We start from the raw sequence: 16,846 nt of genomic DNA, 5'->3' as shown, positions 1-16,846 counted from the left end.
GAAGCTTCTCTGGAAGCTCTTATAGCTTCTCTGCCTTGAATTGGACAGAAAGTTGATCTGGCTCTTGCAGATGTACTTTTTGTAAACTCAAAATATAATGATGAATGGAAGCAGACATGGGAGTGCTTCGTGACATCTCCAGAAGAAACCCCACCCCCCACCCTGTGGTCTGGTAATGAGCAGCTGAGCGGCGCTTCACCTGGCGCCCAGCACACCTCACCTTAGATTAATCCTCCAAACCAGCTGTTCAGGCGCTCCCGATTCAATCACAGGAGAAATTGTGGCTTTAATTGCGAATGTTATGGATGGCATGATTAGCGGATCGGTGTGGATCGACCTCATTTATGTCTCCGTTTTAGTTTAATCTGTTCTGTTAGTGATTTATAATGAGGGAGATACTCAGTAGTTCAGATTCCTCTGTGTGTGAATGTTGAATCAAAGTTGAGATCTTTGATTCAAACTGTAATCTAAGACAATCACATGCAGACACTGCTTCTTAGTGAAATCCCTCGAACGGAGCATGAGGTTTGAGCTAAATTAATTAGACATGCAATACTTTGTAGGAGTTTGATCTGAAGCTTAAATCCTGAAAAGATGCTACTAATTGATATTTCTCCTCTGTCTCTAATGTTGGTTGACATCAAGTGTGCCTTAGGACACGTTTGTAAGTCATCTTCTTTAGCGCTATTAGCTTTCTATTTTCCTTTTTGATGTCTTTATTCATCTCCTCGGCTTCAGTTTTAGAAAGGAGGCGAATCAAGCTGCGATTTACCTTTTAGCTGTCCATCCTAGACTTCATGAAACACTTCGTATGAACATTTACCAACCGGGATCAACTCAATTTATGTATGTAAGTTTTTCTAACATTTTTACAGTGTTTGAAGAATTTAGTTATGTTTTTTTTTTTTTTTTTCTGTTTGGCAGGTTGTTGAACTGATCTCCAGTGCCATCGCGGATTTAGTCCAAGGGATATATTACGAGAATTACTACAATGTTGAGGTAAATCCGTCATTATTGAGAAAATGACACTAAACAGCTGGTCTAATTGTTGCTTTTGTCTCACATTTTTCAGCTATTTTTAGAAAAGAAAATTCTAAATTTCCAAAAAAAAAAAAAAAAAGGTGTTTTCACGTTTTAGGTGCTTTAAGGTCATAAATCTCAGACTAGATCAGTGACTTGAATAAAAAGTGAGTCTTTCCCCTTGGTTGGTTCTGACATTAGGTGCTACCAGCTGCCTGTAAATGAGAGGACATCCCGATAAATAATGAATCAAGACGGACTTTCTTAATTCAAATTGACCTCAGTGCTGTCAGACTGCAGTGAAATAGATTTCCCCATAATTACTCTGTTTTTAGGTAATGCTCTGCATTCACAACTACCTTCCTCTGCCTCGGCCTACATGTTTTTTTCTTTTGTTAAATTTAGTGAAAAGGGTAGAAATTATAACATCAGTTTTTTTCTGTAAACATGACTTCTAGAGGATTTGTTTTCTCCTCTGCGGTGTTCATCTTTTGGCTTTAGGATTTGTGTGAAAAGCCTCAGTTGTCTTGTTTGGATTTGAGGAACTGTGTGTTCGTCTGTGGGAACTTTGAAGCGTCTGCCACTGTTTGCCCCGCAGGACGGTCTCGGCGACGGCGTGGACACGACGCCCTGGGAGGACCAGGCGTTTCTGTCCCATGGAGCGCTGCTGGCCAAGAGCTGCCAGGCCGCCATGCAGCTCGCGAAGCACGACAGAGAGGCCCAAAGACTGGCCTACCTCTACGGGAAACATCTGTCGCTGGGTCACAAGGCAAGTGTTAGGGAACGAAAACAGTAACCAAACAGAATGTTTTATTGAACCTTTTGAATTTGTGTTGGTTTATGTGATTTTTTTTCCTCCTTAATAAATAATTCCTGGCAACTTGGAAGGAAAATATTAAGAAATCTGATATGATTGAAGACTTGGAAAGAGGTTATTTAACAAAATAAAAATAAATCTAATAAAAAGTACACATTTAGGTACTGTGCTTTGAGAAAATATTGAACTTTTTCACATTTTGTCACATACCAACCACCAACTTCAGTGTAGCTTATAGAAAAATTTTATGACATAACACACAATTCTGGATAAGTGTTTGGTGGAAGGAACCTGAAAAGTTTTATATGGATTTGTTTTTCTTCCACTGAATTAATGGTCTGCAAAACCACCATTACCTACATCTGTAAACTTGTAATATCGTATGTCTCTACTATAGTAAACATTTTACTATTCTTCTTTGCTAATTTCCTCCAGATCAGTCAGATTGGCTGTGGACAACAATTTTCAAAGTCTCAATTTGATTTAGATTAGTGACGCATCGATCCGCTTTTTTCACTGAGCTTTAGTACCGGCCGATTCTGATCCGATACAAAAAAAAATGCTGAGTTGACTTAAAACATTTCTTGCTTTTTTTTCCAAGAACAAACATAAAAGAACGGAATAAAAAATGTATGCGATAGTTCTGCTCCTAAGATGTACAAATAGCACAACTTTAATTTATTCAGTCACTGCAATTCAAAAAATAACAGCCAATGTAGATAAATAACAGATAAACTGAAATTGACAAAAATAAACTGCAGAAATCCTTTCAAATAGTTCAGAAAGCTCAATAAGGAACTTTAGATGTAATGTAAAATAAACAACAAATCCTGATGTCGCTCAGAGAACAAAGAATAGAATTAGACTGAATAGATTTGAACTTATGGCACATCGTCACTGATTCCCTACCTGGAATTTTTTTCAGTTCGAGCACCGATACAGATATCGGATCTGTGCGTCTCTAATTTAGATGTGGGCTTTAACTGGACCATCCAAACACATAACCAGGCTTTGATTCTATTGTAGCTCTGGCTGTATGTTTGGGGTCTTTCCTTATAAAATTTGCTGAGGTTTGTACTTGTAACATGACAAAATGGGGGAGAGCTCAATGGGTATAAATATGTTTGCTGTGAAATGTAACAAATTTGGTGTGGAAAACTGAATAAATTTTAATTTTGTTTCACTTTCGTTAACACTCTCATTTTTTTTTTAGCAAGCTTTATCCCTCCTGTGACAGATGTACTTTTTTGTGACTGTGATGAAGTTATATCAAAGCAAAAGACTAAATGAGCTTCCGATCCACATGGAGCAGAAATGTCTGAAAGCATGAGTAATTGGCCCTCCTCTAGTTTCACTGTATCTGTGTTAATCAAATGCTTCAAACTGGAATTGAATTGGCAAGAAACATTGCAGAAAGAGGATGCAGGCAAAAAGATGAAATACAGAAATTAGGAAGGATGCTCCAGACGGTTGTTTTGTACTGAACCTGAATGTTATGTCAGCACAAACTTTGTGCTTTTTGAGTAGTTTTTGGACGACCTTATGCACAGTGCTGCAGTGGTTTGCCGTTTCTTGCCGAGGCTCCCTGCAGCTGCTGATCTGCGGGGCCTCTGCAGCACGCTGGAGTCACAGCATGGTGAACGCTGAAATGAGCTCTTAAAAGGAAGAACTGTCCTCATCAGGACTGTTGTCCCTCACCAAAGTGTCCACCCCACTGCTCATTAGCAGGACCTCTCCCAGTTTAAGCTAGCCAAATGTCACTTCAACCACTTTTTTTTTTTTCTTCTTCTTATTTCCCCCTCCAGTGTGACGGTGTAATTGGTATCCTGAATGTTGCGGAGCAGCATCAGTGACTGTTTATGTGTTCCACCTTTGTGCAGCTGAACTCTGACCTGCAGCCGTTTGTGAAGAGCAGGTTGGGAGAGATGACATCGTTCAGCCTGAGCGCCGCCCCGGTGGTTTTCCACCGTCAGATCGTCGGGAAGGAGAAGTGGCACCAGCAGCTCCAGGAGGTAAAACATGTCAGCCACACTGTCAGCGGTTCTGGTGACTCTTACCATCTCCTGTAAAAAAAAAAATTAAGTTAAAAATCACGACGCAATTAGGTTGCACAAGTCAGCTGTGATCTCAGTTTGTTTATTTCACAGTGATGAAGCAAAGCGTTAAATCCAGCTGCTCTAATGCTTCCTAATCCCACTGAGTTTAAATGCAGTGAAGAGAAGCTGCTGGTTTTTGCACCAAAGAGTCAGATTCTGTCGTGGAAATTTTAAACTTTTAATTAGAATTAAATTAGGAAATCAATTTTTGTCACTAAATCTAAAGGCTTGAAACTTAAGCACCATCACTTTTATACTTTACTTTTTATTACTGCTGTATTGTAAGTGTTTTAAAAATATATACATAAAAGAAGTCTCGAGAATGCCTCCACCAAAGTATAATTGCACTAACATATTCTACATTTTGCTAAAAATGTACTAATCTTTTGATTTCCTCATCTTTTTGTCAACAGAATAATTTAAAAGCTGTTCGAACTGTAATTCTGGTTGTACATTGAAGGTTTTACTGGATGTGGTAACAGAAAGACAGTGACAGTGCTTCAAAATTCACTTAGGAAAGAAATGAAAAGCTTCACTGAAGGGATTTAAAAGCTGGTAGAAAAAAATTCTGGAAAAAATTGCGAAATTTGACATATTTTCAAGATGTAGATGAGATAAATAGGAAAAATAATGGAAAATATTTGTATTTTTAGACTTGGCTACCTTTGCAAAAGTTTCATTTATCCATTCATTTGTTCAACCATTATCCTTTTGTATATTCTACATTTTAACCTAACAGTTGCAGAAATATCTGCTGCCATTCCAAAGGAGAATGAAAGTGTGATATTTAGTAGGAAAAACTTTTAGGAATTCCCAGATTAAATCTGAATCACAAAGAAGAGTAATAAAGAATAGAAGTTTAGAAAGACACATTCAAATGAAAAACATAACAGCATAAAGCAACATATCACCTCCATAATCAGCTGTAGTCATAGAGAGAAGAGATCTTACTACTGTATTTATTAATACATGAGAAAATATCTACTAAACATCAAAGATTTTTAAAAATTAAAAAATCACATTTTATGACCTCAAAATAAGAATTTGCAGATCTCCCATGTAGCCAGCAGCTTAAAAAGGACAAAAAAATCTCCACTAAATCTGCACTGAATGAAGGAATCATTTGATTTCTTGCCCCTATTTTAAACTCCTAGTCTATTTTTGTCTGAATCTCTTATTCACATAGAAAAAAGCACTGTTGAAGTGGCAGTGTTAACACTTATGAGCAGTCTGCTCTCTGTTTTTAAAGAGATTGCGTCACAATCTAGTAGCGATGTTCAGTCCCAACAGAAGTGAAAAAAGGGGGTAAAAAGAGGAAATAACACCTGCATACATCACTGAAGAAAGAAAACGTATTGCCTTCCAGGCTTTTTTTTATTTTCTTTTTAATGAAATTTGCAATTTAGTTTATAATGACCCAAAAAATTTAATAAAATTAACTCTTCTGTTTTGTCTCCAAGGCAAAGACCTTGAGAAACCAGTTGGATTATAGTAAGGTAAGGTGAAATTTTCAACTAACTATCACGCCTTGTTTTTCACTTTCACCCTTTTCACCTCTTTGAGCATTTCCAGAAACAATCTGGATGTCTTTTCACTGCAACTCACGTCGAAGTTAGGAAATCGCCTTTCCAAAGTCAACGTGTGAGGCCAGAGTGGGACCAAAGCAACAGAGGGGAGGGGTCTGGGGCACGTTGGGAGGGGTGGGAGGGGGTGTTATCTGGTCCCGTCTGAAACCAGAGCTGGACGGATTGGTTACCGAGGCCTATTTGTGGAGGAGACACCGAGGCTCTGAGACAGAGGTATTGTGAGAGAATCTCCTTCAGCCGAAAAGAGGAGAGAAGTTTTTAAGGGGAACCAAGGAGGGAAGCTGGGGAGGAGAAAACATTAATGTTGTGGATTTACCTAGAAATATCTGCATGACTTTTGTTGTAGAAATGAAACTGATTTTCTTAAATTGAACCACACTTTGCCTTTGTTTGTGTGTGTTAAGAAGTCAAAGACACCTTCTGAAGAAAACTATGTAGATTCACCACATTTCTCATTATGCTTGTGGTAATAGTTGAAGGAAGATACTCTGAAAGGCTGATTTTCCTTACTTATACAAAGCAAACAAAAGCAGATACTTTCTTTTAATGAACAGCAGAAGAGTAAAAATGCAGCCAAAGAAAAACTGTAACAGACCTTGAGTAACCCCGATTGGGACAACGGGAAATGCTGGGCCTCTCTCTCTCTTTTTTCTTTTTCTTTTTTTCCCCCCCTGATACGTTTGGCCCAGAAATGAAAAAAATATGCATCTCAAAAACTGTGGTTTTTAGAATTCAAATTACTCCTAAAATTATTCAATTGTCCTTTGAGTTTTGTCTGCTGTAAATCCAGGCATGAAAGAGAAAAAAAATCTACTGGATAAAAACAAAGTGTACGCAGCCCGTTATAATACCAGGTTTTTGTTTTGCAGAAGAAAATTAGACAAGGATCAATTATTTCTAGGTTTTTATTTAGTCTTTTAATTTGAACATAACATGCATTAGCATATATTCTAAGGGAAAATGTAAATATATGACACAAATCATTTAAACCATCTTAATTTCAGCATTGGGGTTTCTTTTGGTTGTGGCCTTTGGTCGTATTTATCCGCTTTTCTCTGCAAACATCGTCTAACTCCATCATAACACACAAAGAGAGGATGCCTCTTCTCCATAACCATCTTCAAATTACCCCCACAGACTTTCTTTCAGAATTGGTTTTCTCTCATGAAGCCATTCTTTTGTGTTTTTCACATATGCTGCGGTGGTACTGCCACCACCATGTTCTTTTTTTTTTTTTTTTTTTAGTTACAAGCTGTGTTATTTCTGTAATTACGGGCCTAATGTTTTACATTCGATTCCATTCGTTTCCATTCTATTTGTTTTTTAAAGGGAAGGGATTCTGTCCAGCAGTTGTTGCTGAAAAAAAAAAACAGGAGCACACTGCTGTGAAGGTAGAGATCTCCGATTGGCTGAAAGTTGAAACTAGTTGCACACACTTAGAGGATTTTCTCAACGTAAAAAGTTTAGAAAAGCAATATTTACTTTGCTGTGTTTTTAGGTGTTTATTTACGTCGATTATCCAGATTATATGACTGGACTGGATGCGGGCAGATCACCTGCTGCAGTTTGCTGCGCAGCGCGATATACGCTACGATATTCCCAGGTGCCTCTGCTGAATATCAAAATCACCAAGACAGGCTGGAGGGTTTTGATGCTGAAAAGACTTCGTCTTCCTTTTTTCTAGTTTCTGACAAGAGCTGGACCTTTAATCCAAACAGCAGAGTTCAGGGAATAAAAGCATCAGGGAACTGATGCAGAAAGAAACAAAGGTAGCTGGCAGGATGGTACGAAATGCATGTAGAAAGCTAATCTTTTTCTCTTTTTTTTTAAATAAATAAGCAGGCAGGATGTTTTTGAGTTTAGCTCCTACAGTTATTTTTTTATTTAACTTCTTCTTTCTTAAGGGAAGGCCTACGGGGGCTTTCCACTTCCAGAATTCATGAGGCAAAACGCCCTCAGCAAAAAGATGTCCCAGTGCAGCAGCAGGAACCCACAGCTAGAAAAAAAAAAAAAAAAAACTACAGACTCAAAGCTGCTGTTAATGCTTATTGAACTCGATGTCTTCCACTTAAACATGTTGGAATGAGGAAATGTGATGTGCAAACTAAGCAGCGTTATTTTGAAGTAAAAAAAAGTATTTATTACAGATTTCTTTTGGATATTTTTTTTTTGTCACATTTTAAAGTATCAAATCCCCAAACAAATCTTAATGTTGAACAAAGATAAATACAAACTACAGTTTTCAAATTCTAATTCTTATCCAAAGCAACGTGGCCCCAGTGAGAGTATGTATGTGTAAAAACATGGAACATTGGTGAACTTTCCCAGCAATGGAGGGTCGACCAAAATTATTCCAAGAGGGCAGCAATGATTATCTCAACAGGTCAATAAAAAAAACAGAACAGCAGCTAATTTAAGGTTAGCATTCATGATTCAACAACATGGAAGAGAAACGACATCCAAGGAAAAGTTTCAGTGTGAAAACCAGGACTGACTGAAAAAAAAAACGGTAAAAGCTGTCTAAAATATCCAACATTCGATGTTACCATTACATGTAAGTGGAACTTAAGGTGTGGATCCTGTTACATGTATTGTAAAGCTAAGGCAGCATTTCAGAAAAAGAGCATTATACTTACAAACATGGTGGAGGTGGTGTGGTGATGTGGGGCTGCTTTGCTTCTTCAGGATCTGAATGACTTGCAGTAATTTACAGATTCGTTTCCTAGAGCATCCTGGAGGAGAATCTCCAACAATCAGATTGTGACCTTAAGCTCAACAGCACTCCAACACAGTGATCCAAAGCACACCACAAGTCAGTCCCTGTATGGCTCAAAAGACAAATGAGAGTTTTGAAGTGGTGTAGTCAAAGTCTGGGTCATTTATGCTTGAAAATCTCTCTAATGTGGCTGAAAGAAAACAATTTACAAAGCAGAGGGGGATAAATTCCTCCACAGAGAGGTAAGGGGTATTTAAAATGCCCGTTCAGTTATTACATTTAAGGGTAAATTTCTTTTTCAAGTTGGACCAGGTCAGTTCGATTAGCTGTTTTCCCTGAATACTAAATAAAATGATCACTTTCACAACAGAAGAGATCTGTAGTCACACTTGGCAAGAGTTTGGTTCATTACTTTATATTTTATACAATAGTGAAATGAAGCATCATTAGTCAGATGATATGAAAGCCAAGAGGCTCAATTTTCCAAACAACATAAAAGTCCAACTTGAAGCTCACAGATAAACGAGGGAACCCTGCATCCCAGCTGACGGTGCGTTCGTGTCTGCGCAGAGGAAACTAACGGCCTCGCTCCGACTTTAAGAGCAAACTAACTTTTCCCGTACAGTCATTGACAGCCGCACAGTGGCAGCGCTGACACAGACGTGACAAACTAATGCCTGTTTTCCCTCCTTCCACAGCTCCTGGCAGCGGTGAAGTCGGAGAAAGGCGTGAGCTCGGCGGTGGACTTGTGCCGTTACCATAGCAACAGGGCTCTGGAGACCATCCAGGCTTTCCCCTCCTCTGAGGCTCGATCCGCCCTGGAGAACATCGCCTCGGCCGTCAACAAATTCTGACCCAAGCTCGCGCACACACACACCTACACACAGATATATACACACACAGAGACACACTCCTCTGTGGAGGTCTGAGAGAGTCTTGGGTTGGCCACGACGTCGTCTTCGTGTTTTTTTTCTTCTGAAACTCCTACAACTGTTCATCATCGAATAAAAACTCATCACTCCGGCTTCGTGCCAGATGTTTTTGCAGCTCCAATACTCCCCCTCTCCTGCCCTGAGAAAATTTACCGGCAGACTGCTTTTTAAAGAAAGAAAAAAAAAGTGTCTCTTTATTGTTACCTGGCTTATCAGCACAGCCACATACAGGGCAGAACATCATTTAAGATGTTTTGATGAATTGTTAGTGTCATCTGGAAAATGTGCCATGAACAGCAAGTGAGGCATTAAGGAGTACTTACTCTCAAAAAATGTCCTGTTTTCTTTTTTCTTTTTTTTTTTTTAACTATTTAACATATTTGTTAGTGCAAAGTTGATGTTCTAAACTGCAGCTGCTTGAAATTTTACTCTTTGCCAAACTGAGGAGTTTCACTACGGAAAAAGGTCCTGTTTTACCAATTACGCAGCAAAGAACTGCTTTACTGCAGAGGCTCGACTCGGGTGAATCAGGAGTTGTAATGTCATCAACGTTGCCTTGTTATGTCAGTCTCAACGCCCGTTTATCTGTCTGTATGTGTGTGTGCGTGTGAGCAAGAGAGAGATTTGAGGCAACCCAGGGGCGGGGAAAGGTCACCCAAACCTCTCCCCTATGGGCCAGCCAGCGAGCGCATTGAAGCTCCGCCAAGCAGTAATTATTAATGAAGAGACCTGAGCAAATGGACAGGAAATGCAGAGGTATTGATTGGGCCGGTTGCCCTGCTCTAAGCCGTACAGACTGGCGCCAGCCTGGTGGCCTGTGGTTTCCCAGGCTGCTGTCTGTGGAGGGCAATGGGGGGGCGGAGGAGGCGCAACTAAGGTGTGAAACCAGGCCACTGCTGGCAGCTGTCCGTCTCACGCCGGCTACACCTGAAGGACAGAGTGTACGAAGAGGGGACGGGGAAGAAAAGTCTGTCTCCTGTAAAAGAAACGCAGAATGTAATTATTTACAGGTTACTCAGCTTGTATTTAACTTGAAACGTGAAGAAAACATAATAAATATAAGAATGGAGATCATTTTAAAACTTTATCCTGGTCTTTTAAATTTTATTATTAAGATTTCCTTCCACTAGTGGCCTTTATTCAATGTTTTAGGCAGAACGGTAACAGTGAATGGAGAAAGATACGCTGCCCATGTGGTAATTTTTAGAGATGCACCTACCAGGATTTTTCCAATTTCTAGTTTTCCTTGAAGTCCAAAGTGTCTACTCTGATATTCAACCAATATCAGTTTTATTTTTCTTACTTTATGACTAAAAGAGAAAAAATTGTGCAGAGGTTCTTTGATACAGGAACTACCGGTAGTTTTTAATCCACCAGAAAATGAACCAATTGGCAGATTTTCTCGTGTATGTGTCAGACCATGTCTTTTTATCAAACGTTTAAAGATGTACTGAAGAAAAACAAGTGCATCAAAGTTTAAGCTGATGTCTGCTGTGTTCAATTTCTTAGTTTTTATGCAATTATTTAGATGAGAAAAAAGTGATTTTTCAGTATTTTAGCCAAAAATCTGCAAAAGTCAAAATCTCAAAGGCAATAATCTTTGGCCACTTGACTGCTGCTCTTCTCATTTTCCATTAAGTGTCTGTAACATATTTTATAAATGTTGGGACAGCTTCAGTACTTTGCTATATTGTACTTCCTTTTAACAACTCCGAAACTGAGATCAACTGTTTTCAAGAAAAGTAAGAAAGCAAAGTTTACTTCTAAAACACTTTTTAAAGTAAAAAAAAAAAAAGTGCTTCACGATGAAAATTCAAAAACGGAAATGAAGAACAAGAGAATGAAAATCTGCTTTAGGCCAGAAATTTATACTGTGCATAATTTCTTATTTTTCCAAAGCATTGAAAATGGGAGCTAGTTTAGTAGCACCGTTTCTTTAGATATGACTCAAACTGCTGGGTTCCAGTTGAAAGTAAAATGCTTCCCTATTTTTTCCCTCTGAGAGAGAATTTCAGCAATCAAGTTCCTCCTCTTGTTTTATCAACCTTTTCTTATCAGCACCTTCAATCCGCTGTTCACATGACCGGTAGTTCAACCAAAGTGAGGAGAGATTAGGAAATATTATGATGCAAAGAAAGCAGTAATTGATAATCAGTCCCATCTTGCAAAAAGAAAAGGAAAAGTTTGATTGAATCCTGATGATGGGAAAACTTCAAAGGTTTGTAGAAAGTGAATGTCAGAATTCCTGCATCCTAAAAGGTGGAAGGTGCAAGTGAGCGTGATGGAGAAACGGAGGCAGATGACTGAAGAAAGGTTAGATAAGGAAGGTGGAGTGAAGAGTCTTAAAAATAAGCCTCCTGTCTGTCTCTCTGTTGTTCGTCCACATCCTTTTCTGGTTCGGCTTCGTGGGTACAGCTAGGTTCTCCTCGGGGCCAGGGAAAGCCTCGGGCTCTTCATGAAATATTCATCCTCGCCGTGAGGAGACGTGAGGAAAGTTACATCGAAAATTAAAAGGACCAAGCAAGAAAAGAGGCTGGGACACAGTCAGAATGACAAATATAGTTAGCAAACAAAACTTTTTTTGGTGGGTGAAGGCTGGTCAAAGCTGTGAAACTGTTGCTCCCACTAGGAATAAAGCAAGTGTTGCAGAAGAGAGTTTGATAGGGTGAGCTTCTTTGGCTTCATCTTCAGGAGAAAACAGTTCCTGCAGCGGTAAAGCTGAATGTTTAATGTGGAGCAGAAACCGTAAGCGTTTTTTTTTTTTTTTTCTTTATTCCTAGAAAACATTCTGCTACCAGCATTAATCTGCTAAAAAAAATCTCCCGTGAATCTCAAACTTAGACGAGAAAGAGAGAAAATGGAGGACTTTTTTTTTTTCAGTTTTACATGGCAAACACAGAACCAGACTCTGTGTTTGCTTTTCCAGTTTTGGAGTCTTGGGTATCAGGAGAGCAGGAGCTGGCAAAGCTCTGAGTTTACATCCAAAACATGAGGCGGGAACAGCGGCCCGAGTGTGGCTGGCTGGTCCCAGACGGTGAGCGGTGAAATTACAGCCGGGTCCAGCAGAGAGAGACTCGGTCATCTCCGTCCGGCTGGTTCGATTACACACACACAGAGACACACCCAGTCTTTTAGATTTGTCTGCTTTTAACCAATTTCAAGTTTCCCCTTGAAAAAAACTGATTGTATATGGATGCCCTTTTAAGGAGGGGTGAATTTTACTTTTTTTTTTTTTACATCATGTAATGATTTCATTACCTCATCAAAACCATACCTGGAGTGCTGCTTTGATTGATTCTTTCATGTTTGAAAAATGTCCCATGGCAGCCATGCAGCTGAGTGGGGGAGCTGAGTGACTCCCCCACTCAGCTCCTCCAGACTAGCGACAGCAGAGTAATTGTCAAACACACCCAGCTGATGTGCATTTCCACAAAAACTTTATCTTGGTTTTTATTTATTTTTAAAATTTTCTTCCACTTGTGGCTTTTATTCAATGTTTTAGACAGAAAGGTAACAGGCTGTGTTGTGATGACTTGCTGGAGGTGGAGTGTGTGAAAGAGCATGTGCTTCTTAAAGGCCAATTGTCAATTGGCCTATCACATAGACCAATTTCAAGTCCTATGAGATAAATATGACTTTTAAGTCATATTTGGTGTGTATGCAGTGCATTTATAGCAACTGAAGGTAACACAGTTACTTGATTGTGCTATAAAAGTTGCAGTATCTTACTTAAATTCAAAGTTTTTCAAAGAGTTGTAAATGGGGATGGATCTCCTGTAGCAGTCTGTGTTACAGCGAATTTAAAGAAGCCTCCAACTGAAGACGCTGTTTTTCTATGACAGTCCATTTAAAAATACTTACATTTGTATGTATTTTCAGGTTTTAAAACTAATCATTTTTAGAATAATTTCCTCTCACAATATTGTGCTTTTTTTAGAAGAAGCAAATCAGATTGTATTTAATCCTCATTTTTTCTAAATATCAATTGCTGAGAAAACTTAATCACCTTTATGATTAGACAGCTGACTCATAATCAGTTTATTTCTTCATGTTGTCTAAAAGGCTTTAACAACAAAAAAGCCATTGACTTCACATGTCAGCATCAAAAGCACCTAATGTTTAACTTTAAGTTACTTTGTAAGTTTTGAATTTGAGTAAGTGATGAAGTTAAACTGCTTTATATATTTTTCTATTATTTATATCACTTTGAAAAAAAGATCTCTAAAAGAGGATAAGAATACTAATGTACTGAAACCCTGTAGCAAAAACACAGGTTTCTTCTAACACTATCAGTTTGGTGGTGATTTCTGTGTTTTCATCATGAAAACACCTGAGAGTGTAACTCCATTCAGAACCTGTGCTCAGGTGTTTAAGATTCACTGCTAAATCTCACGTCCAACCTGGTTTTGGCTTTCCAACTGTTCAAATGTGGACCATTTTTGATCAGCGCTTAAAACGATGTTTAACCGCTTCCTTTATTAATCCACAATGGCAATGGCTCTCCTGCAGCCCCCAGTTCTCTGACCCCATAAGGAATAAGCGTCTATATAAAATGACTGCTCGAGTACGAGTGTAAAAGGACGTTAGGATCTCCATTTGTCTTCCTCCGAATGGCCTATCAGTAAACACCTGCTAATATCATCACAGAGCAGACAGTGATGGATGAAAGTCATTCTGCTCAGATGGGAGCAGTACGGCTGATTGGCCTCTTCGACACCAATGAGCATATTGGCCAAAAATGACACTTTAACGAGCTCTTCCCTGCGTTAAGTGCTGCCCGCCGGCCCCTCATCCCTAGCCGCCGCCTGGCTGACCCTGGCCCATGCTCCCCCCCCAGAACCCTCCCTCATATCCATCCCCTCCCGAATGAAGGCTGCTTGCTTCATTGGCTGACAGATCAGACTGCCATGGAGACAGCTCATTAGTGGAATAATGAGAGCCACACGTTGTCTTGTTATATCATCTCTGTATCGACATATTTGTGGCTGGAGAAAGAACATGTACTGTGTGCATAAAGTAGATGATGATTAACACAGGATTATGGCTTAGGGAGGTCTTCTGGCTTCAGAGGGTTTGCTGCTCGGCTCAGGTCCCGTTTAATGCATTGCAGTTCATTTGCATCGGCCAACTAATTGATTATTTGTTTAAGGAAGTTTTAGCTGCCATCAGCTTATGTTATTAATTATGGAATCAGTTTTCTTTCAGGTTTAGACATTGTGCACTGATTTATTTTCTGACAGAACGGCTGCATCAAAATGATTCACAACCTCCAGGGATGACGCTTGTATCACCTTTAATTCTTTTTCAGGATATTTTTTTTATGTCTCTAAAAGGGTTCATGAATGATGGAGGTGATTATCACTAGTTACAGAGACAGAAACAACTTTAGCACAGAAATACATTTTACACTTTTGAGCTGCTTGCCTTCGCAGAAATCTACTACCAGTGTACTAATAAGACGATGAATGAAAACATGTTGTTTCTGTCACCGAGCACTTGAGGGCGATGTTGTCCATATGGTTTTTCTCTGTTATTCTGTGGAAAACGCGACCTTTACTGTCTTGATTTAAAATTTAAGGCTTTTAGTATTTCAAGTGTATAAATTTTTTGTTTTGAAAAATAAACATAGCACGTGTAGTTTTTTTTTTTTATCATTGTTTATATGTTTCATGTTAAACAGGGATCTGAATTTCTGTCATTCTTAACAAGTTAGTGTTTGTCTGTGCATTGCCTTTAATTATAGTCTTTGTTTTCAAATAATGCTATGAATAGACTTTGTGGTGTCCAACCTAATGTTATTTTATCTTGCCTTGAAGCTACAGTTTCCAGGTATTACAGCTTACAGTTATTATCACATAATATTGGTGAAATATTTGCTTTATGAATTATCATTGATAACCAGAGAAATGACACTAGTGAAATTCTCTCTGTTTTTTGTACTTTAAGATGCCACTTTGATGAGGAGGTTTTATTTTGCATGGATATGTGGTCTTCTTGCAGGCATAATTTAATATTTTTATAATACTGAAAAGACATCTCTTTCACATCCGCTTTCACTTCGAGATGGGAATTGTGACACTGAGGCCATCTGTCCCAAGATTAAAATCTGCAAGTGAAAAAGCATATCAGTTTTTAAACTACTACTCTCTTCCTTGTAGGCTGTTGCGCTTTATTTTAATTTTTGAAACAACACAACATGTACACATAGGCTCTGGCATGCCATAACTTCTCATATAAATATTTATGGTGGGGCCACCATGGCCAAAAATACCGCAACCATTTTTTTGATTCCACAGCTGTGTGTAGGTCCACAGCATGTTGAAAGTCCAGCACCTTCAAACTAACACACAGTTGGAGTTCTTTACTGCAATCTAATTCTTTATTTCTATTTTATTTATTAGTATTTCTCAAATTAATAAAAAAAAATCTAAAAAACCAGTGTAAGGAAACCTAAGACGGTTGATGAGAACATGTTAATTTTGTCCTAACAGTATCTCTAATTCATTCCGAAATATAAACTTATGTTGACAATTAAAATTGTTTTTATAGAAACAATAGTTTAAAAAGATACAACCCAGGAGTTGTATCTAATTGAATTTATATAAAAACAGATGAAAGCTGGGGGCTTGGGGAAAAAAAACAACATTTTTGGTTTCTTTTTTTGTTTTTAATATCTGCATTTTTATACTTTAAAACTATTTCAAATGTTTGAAAAATGAGTGGAGCTTTTAATAACTTGTGGAATTCGATGTTTATGGAAGAAGCACTGTGATATGCTGTGATCCCAGTCAGAGATGCAGAATTTAAAGTTTACAGGTTCATCCTCTGAAGCTCCAGTGCCTAATTCAGGTAAATCATTATTTCTTACATTTGTTTTCTCCTCAATGAGTTCTCCTGATCTCAACATGGCATGTCGAAAAATTATGAGGTTTGAAAGGCACTAAATTGTGGTTTTGACATTTCCTGAAACATAGTTGTTAAAGTAAAAATATAACTCTACCATAGTGTTCAATACAGCTCTGCTCATCTGGAGTTTCTCAAGGAAAGTATTTCTGATTCATTAAATCACACAAACCTTTTCTGTCAAAATCATTAGTTTGCTTATTAAGTTGTTGACACTAAATACTAATCTCTCTCATTTTTTCATGACCTTTATTTTTTTACAGTTGTAACATTGCACCCTGGGACTTTCCAGTAGTGACTCTCTGGTAGGTTTGTCATACCATAAATGTGTTTTTCAGTGGTGACATGACAAGCCACAAAAGAGTGGAAATGCACAGGAAAATGTTAAAAGTCTACAAGTGGAGGGCTGTATTGAGTAGCTATAGGATATTTTTGGGCACCATGAATAGGACCCTGCTACTGTCAAGAAACTGAAACTTATTTTCTAGAATTTACCAGTAAATTTACAGAATTTAAATACCACCTTCATGGCTACTTTTCAGGTTAACGACTAAAAAGAGATGCTTTGAGGATGCTGCAGGTTTTGTTTATACGCAAGACTTCCAGGGTTTTGTTTTTCCACAGAATTCACTGGTTATGTAATTTATCTGTATTTTTCCAGAAAATAATCTGTCTGCACGTCTATGTGATGTATTTTGTGCTGCTAGAAAGTAATAGTTTGCCTACGGTAAAGACAAAGGTAGCGCAAAACAGCATTCTGCAGCTGGAGCTCAAAT

The 16,846-nt window shown here is 38.4% G+C and overlaps 1 protein-coding gene across 1 annotated transcript in view; it reads left to right on the top strand.

Annotated features, from left to right (window-relative positions):
- The window catches only part of pdss2 (prenyl (decaprenyl) diphosphate synthase, subunit 2), a 32,839-nt gene extending 22,585 nt beyond the window's left edge, over positions 1-10,254 (top strand). The window contains exons 4-8 of the mRNA XM_014995698.2: positions 925-999; positions 1,619-1,789; positions 3,718-3,849; positions 5,394-5,429; positions 8,934-10,254. Of these exons, the coding sequence (XP_014851184.2) occupies positions 925-999; positions 1,619-1,789; positions 3,718-3,849; positions 5,394-5,429; positions 8,934-9,089 (570 nt within the window). The 3' untranslated portion in view covers positions 9,090-10,254. The remainder of the gene's footprint in view (positions 1-924; positions 1,000-1,618; positions 1,790-3,717; positions 3,850-5,393; positions 5,430-8,933) is intronic.
- Positions 10,255-16,846: the final 6,592 nt, after the last annotated feature.

Source organism: Poecilia mexicana, unplaced genomic scaffold, assembly GCF_051168715.1.
Source record: "Poecilia mexicana isolate PSO_F unplaced genomic scaffold, ASM5116871v1 scaffold_22, whole genome shotgun sequence".
Taxonomy (NCBI): Eukaryota; Metazoa; Chordata; class Actinopteri; order Cyprinodontiformes; family Poeciliidae; genus Poecilia; species Poecilia mexicana.
The sequence above is the reverse complement of the archived record's forward strand: the minus strand, read 5'-3'. Positions and strand labels throughout refer to the sequence as shown.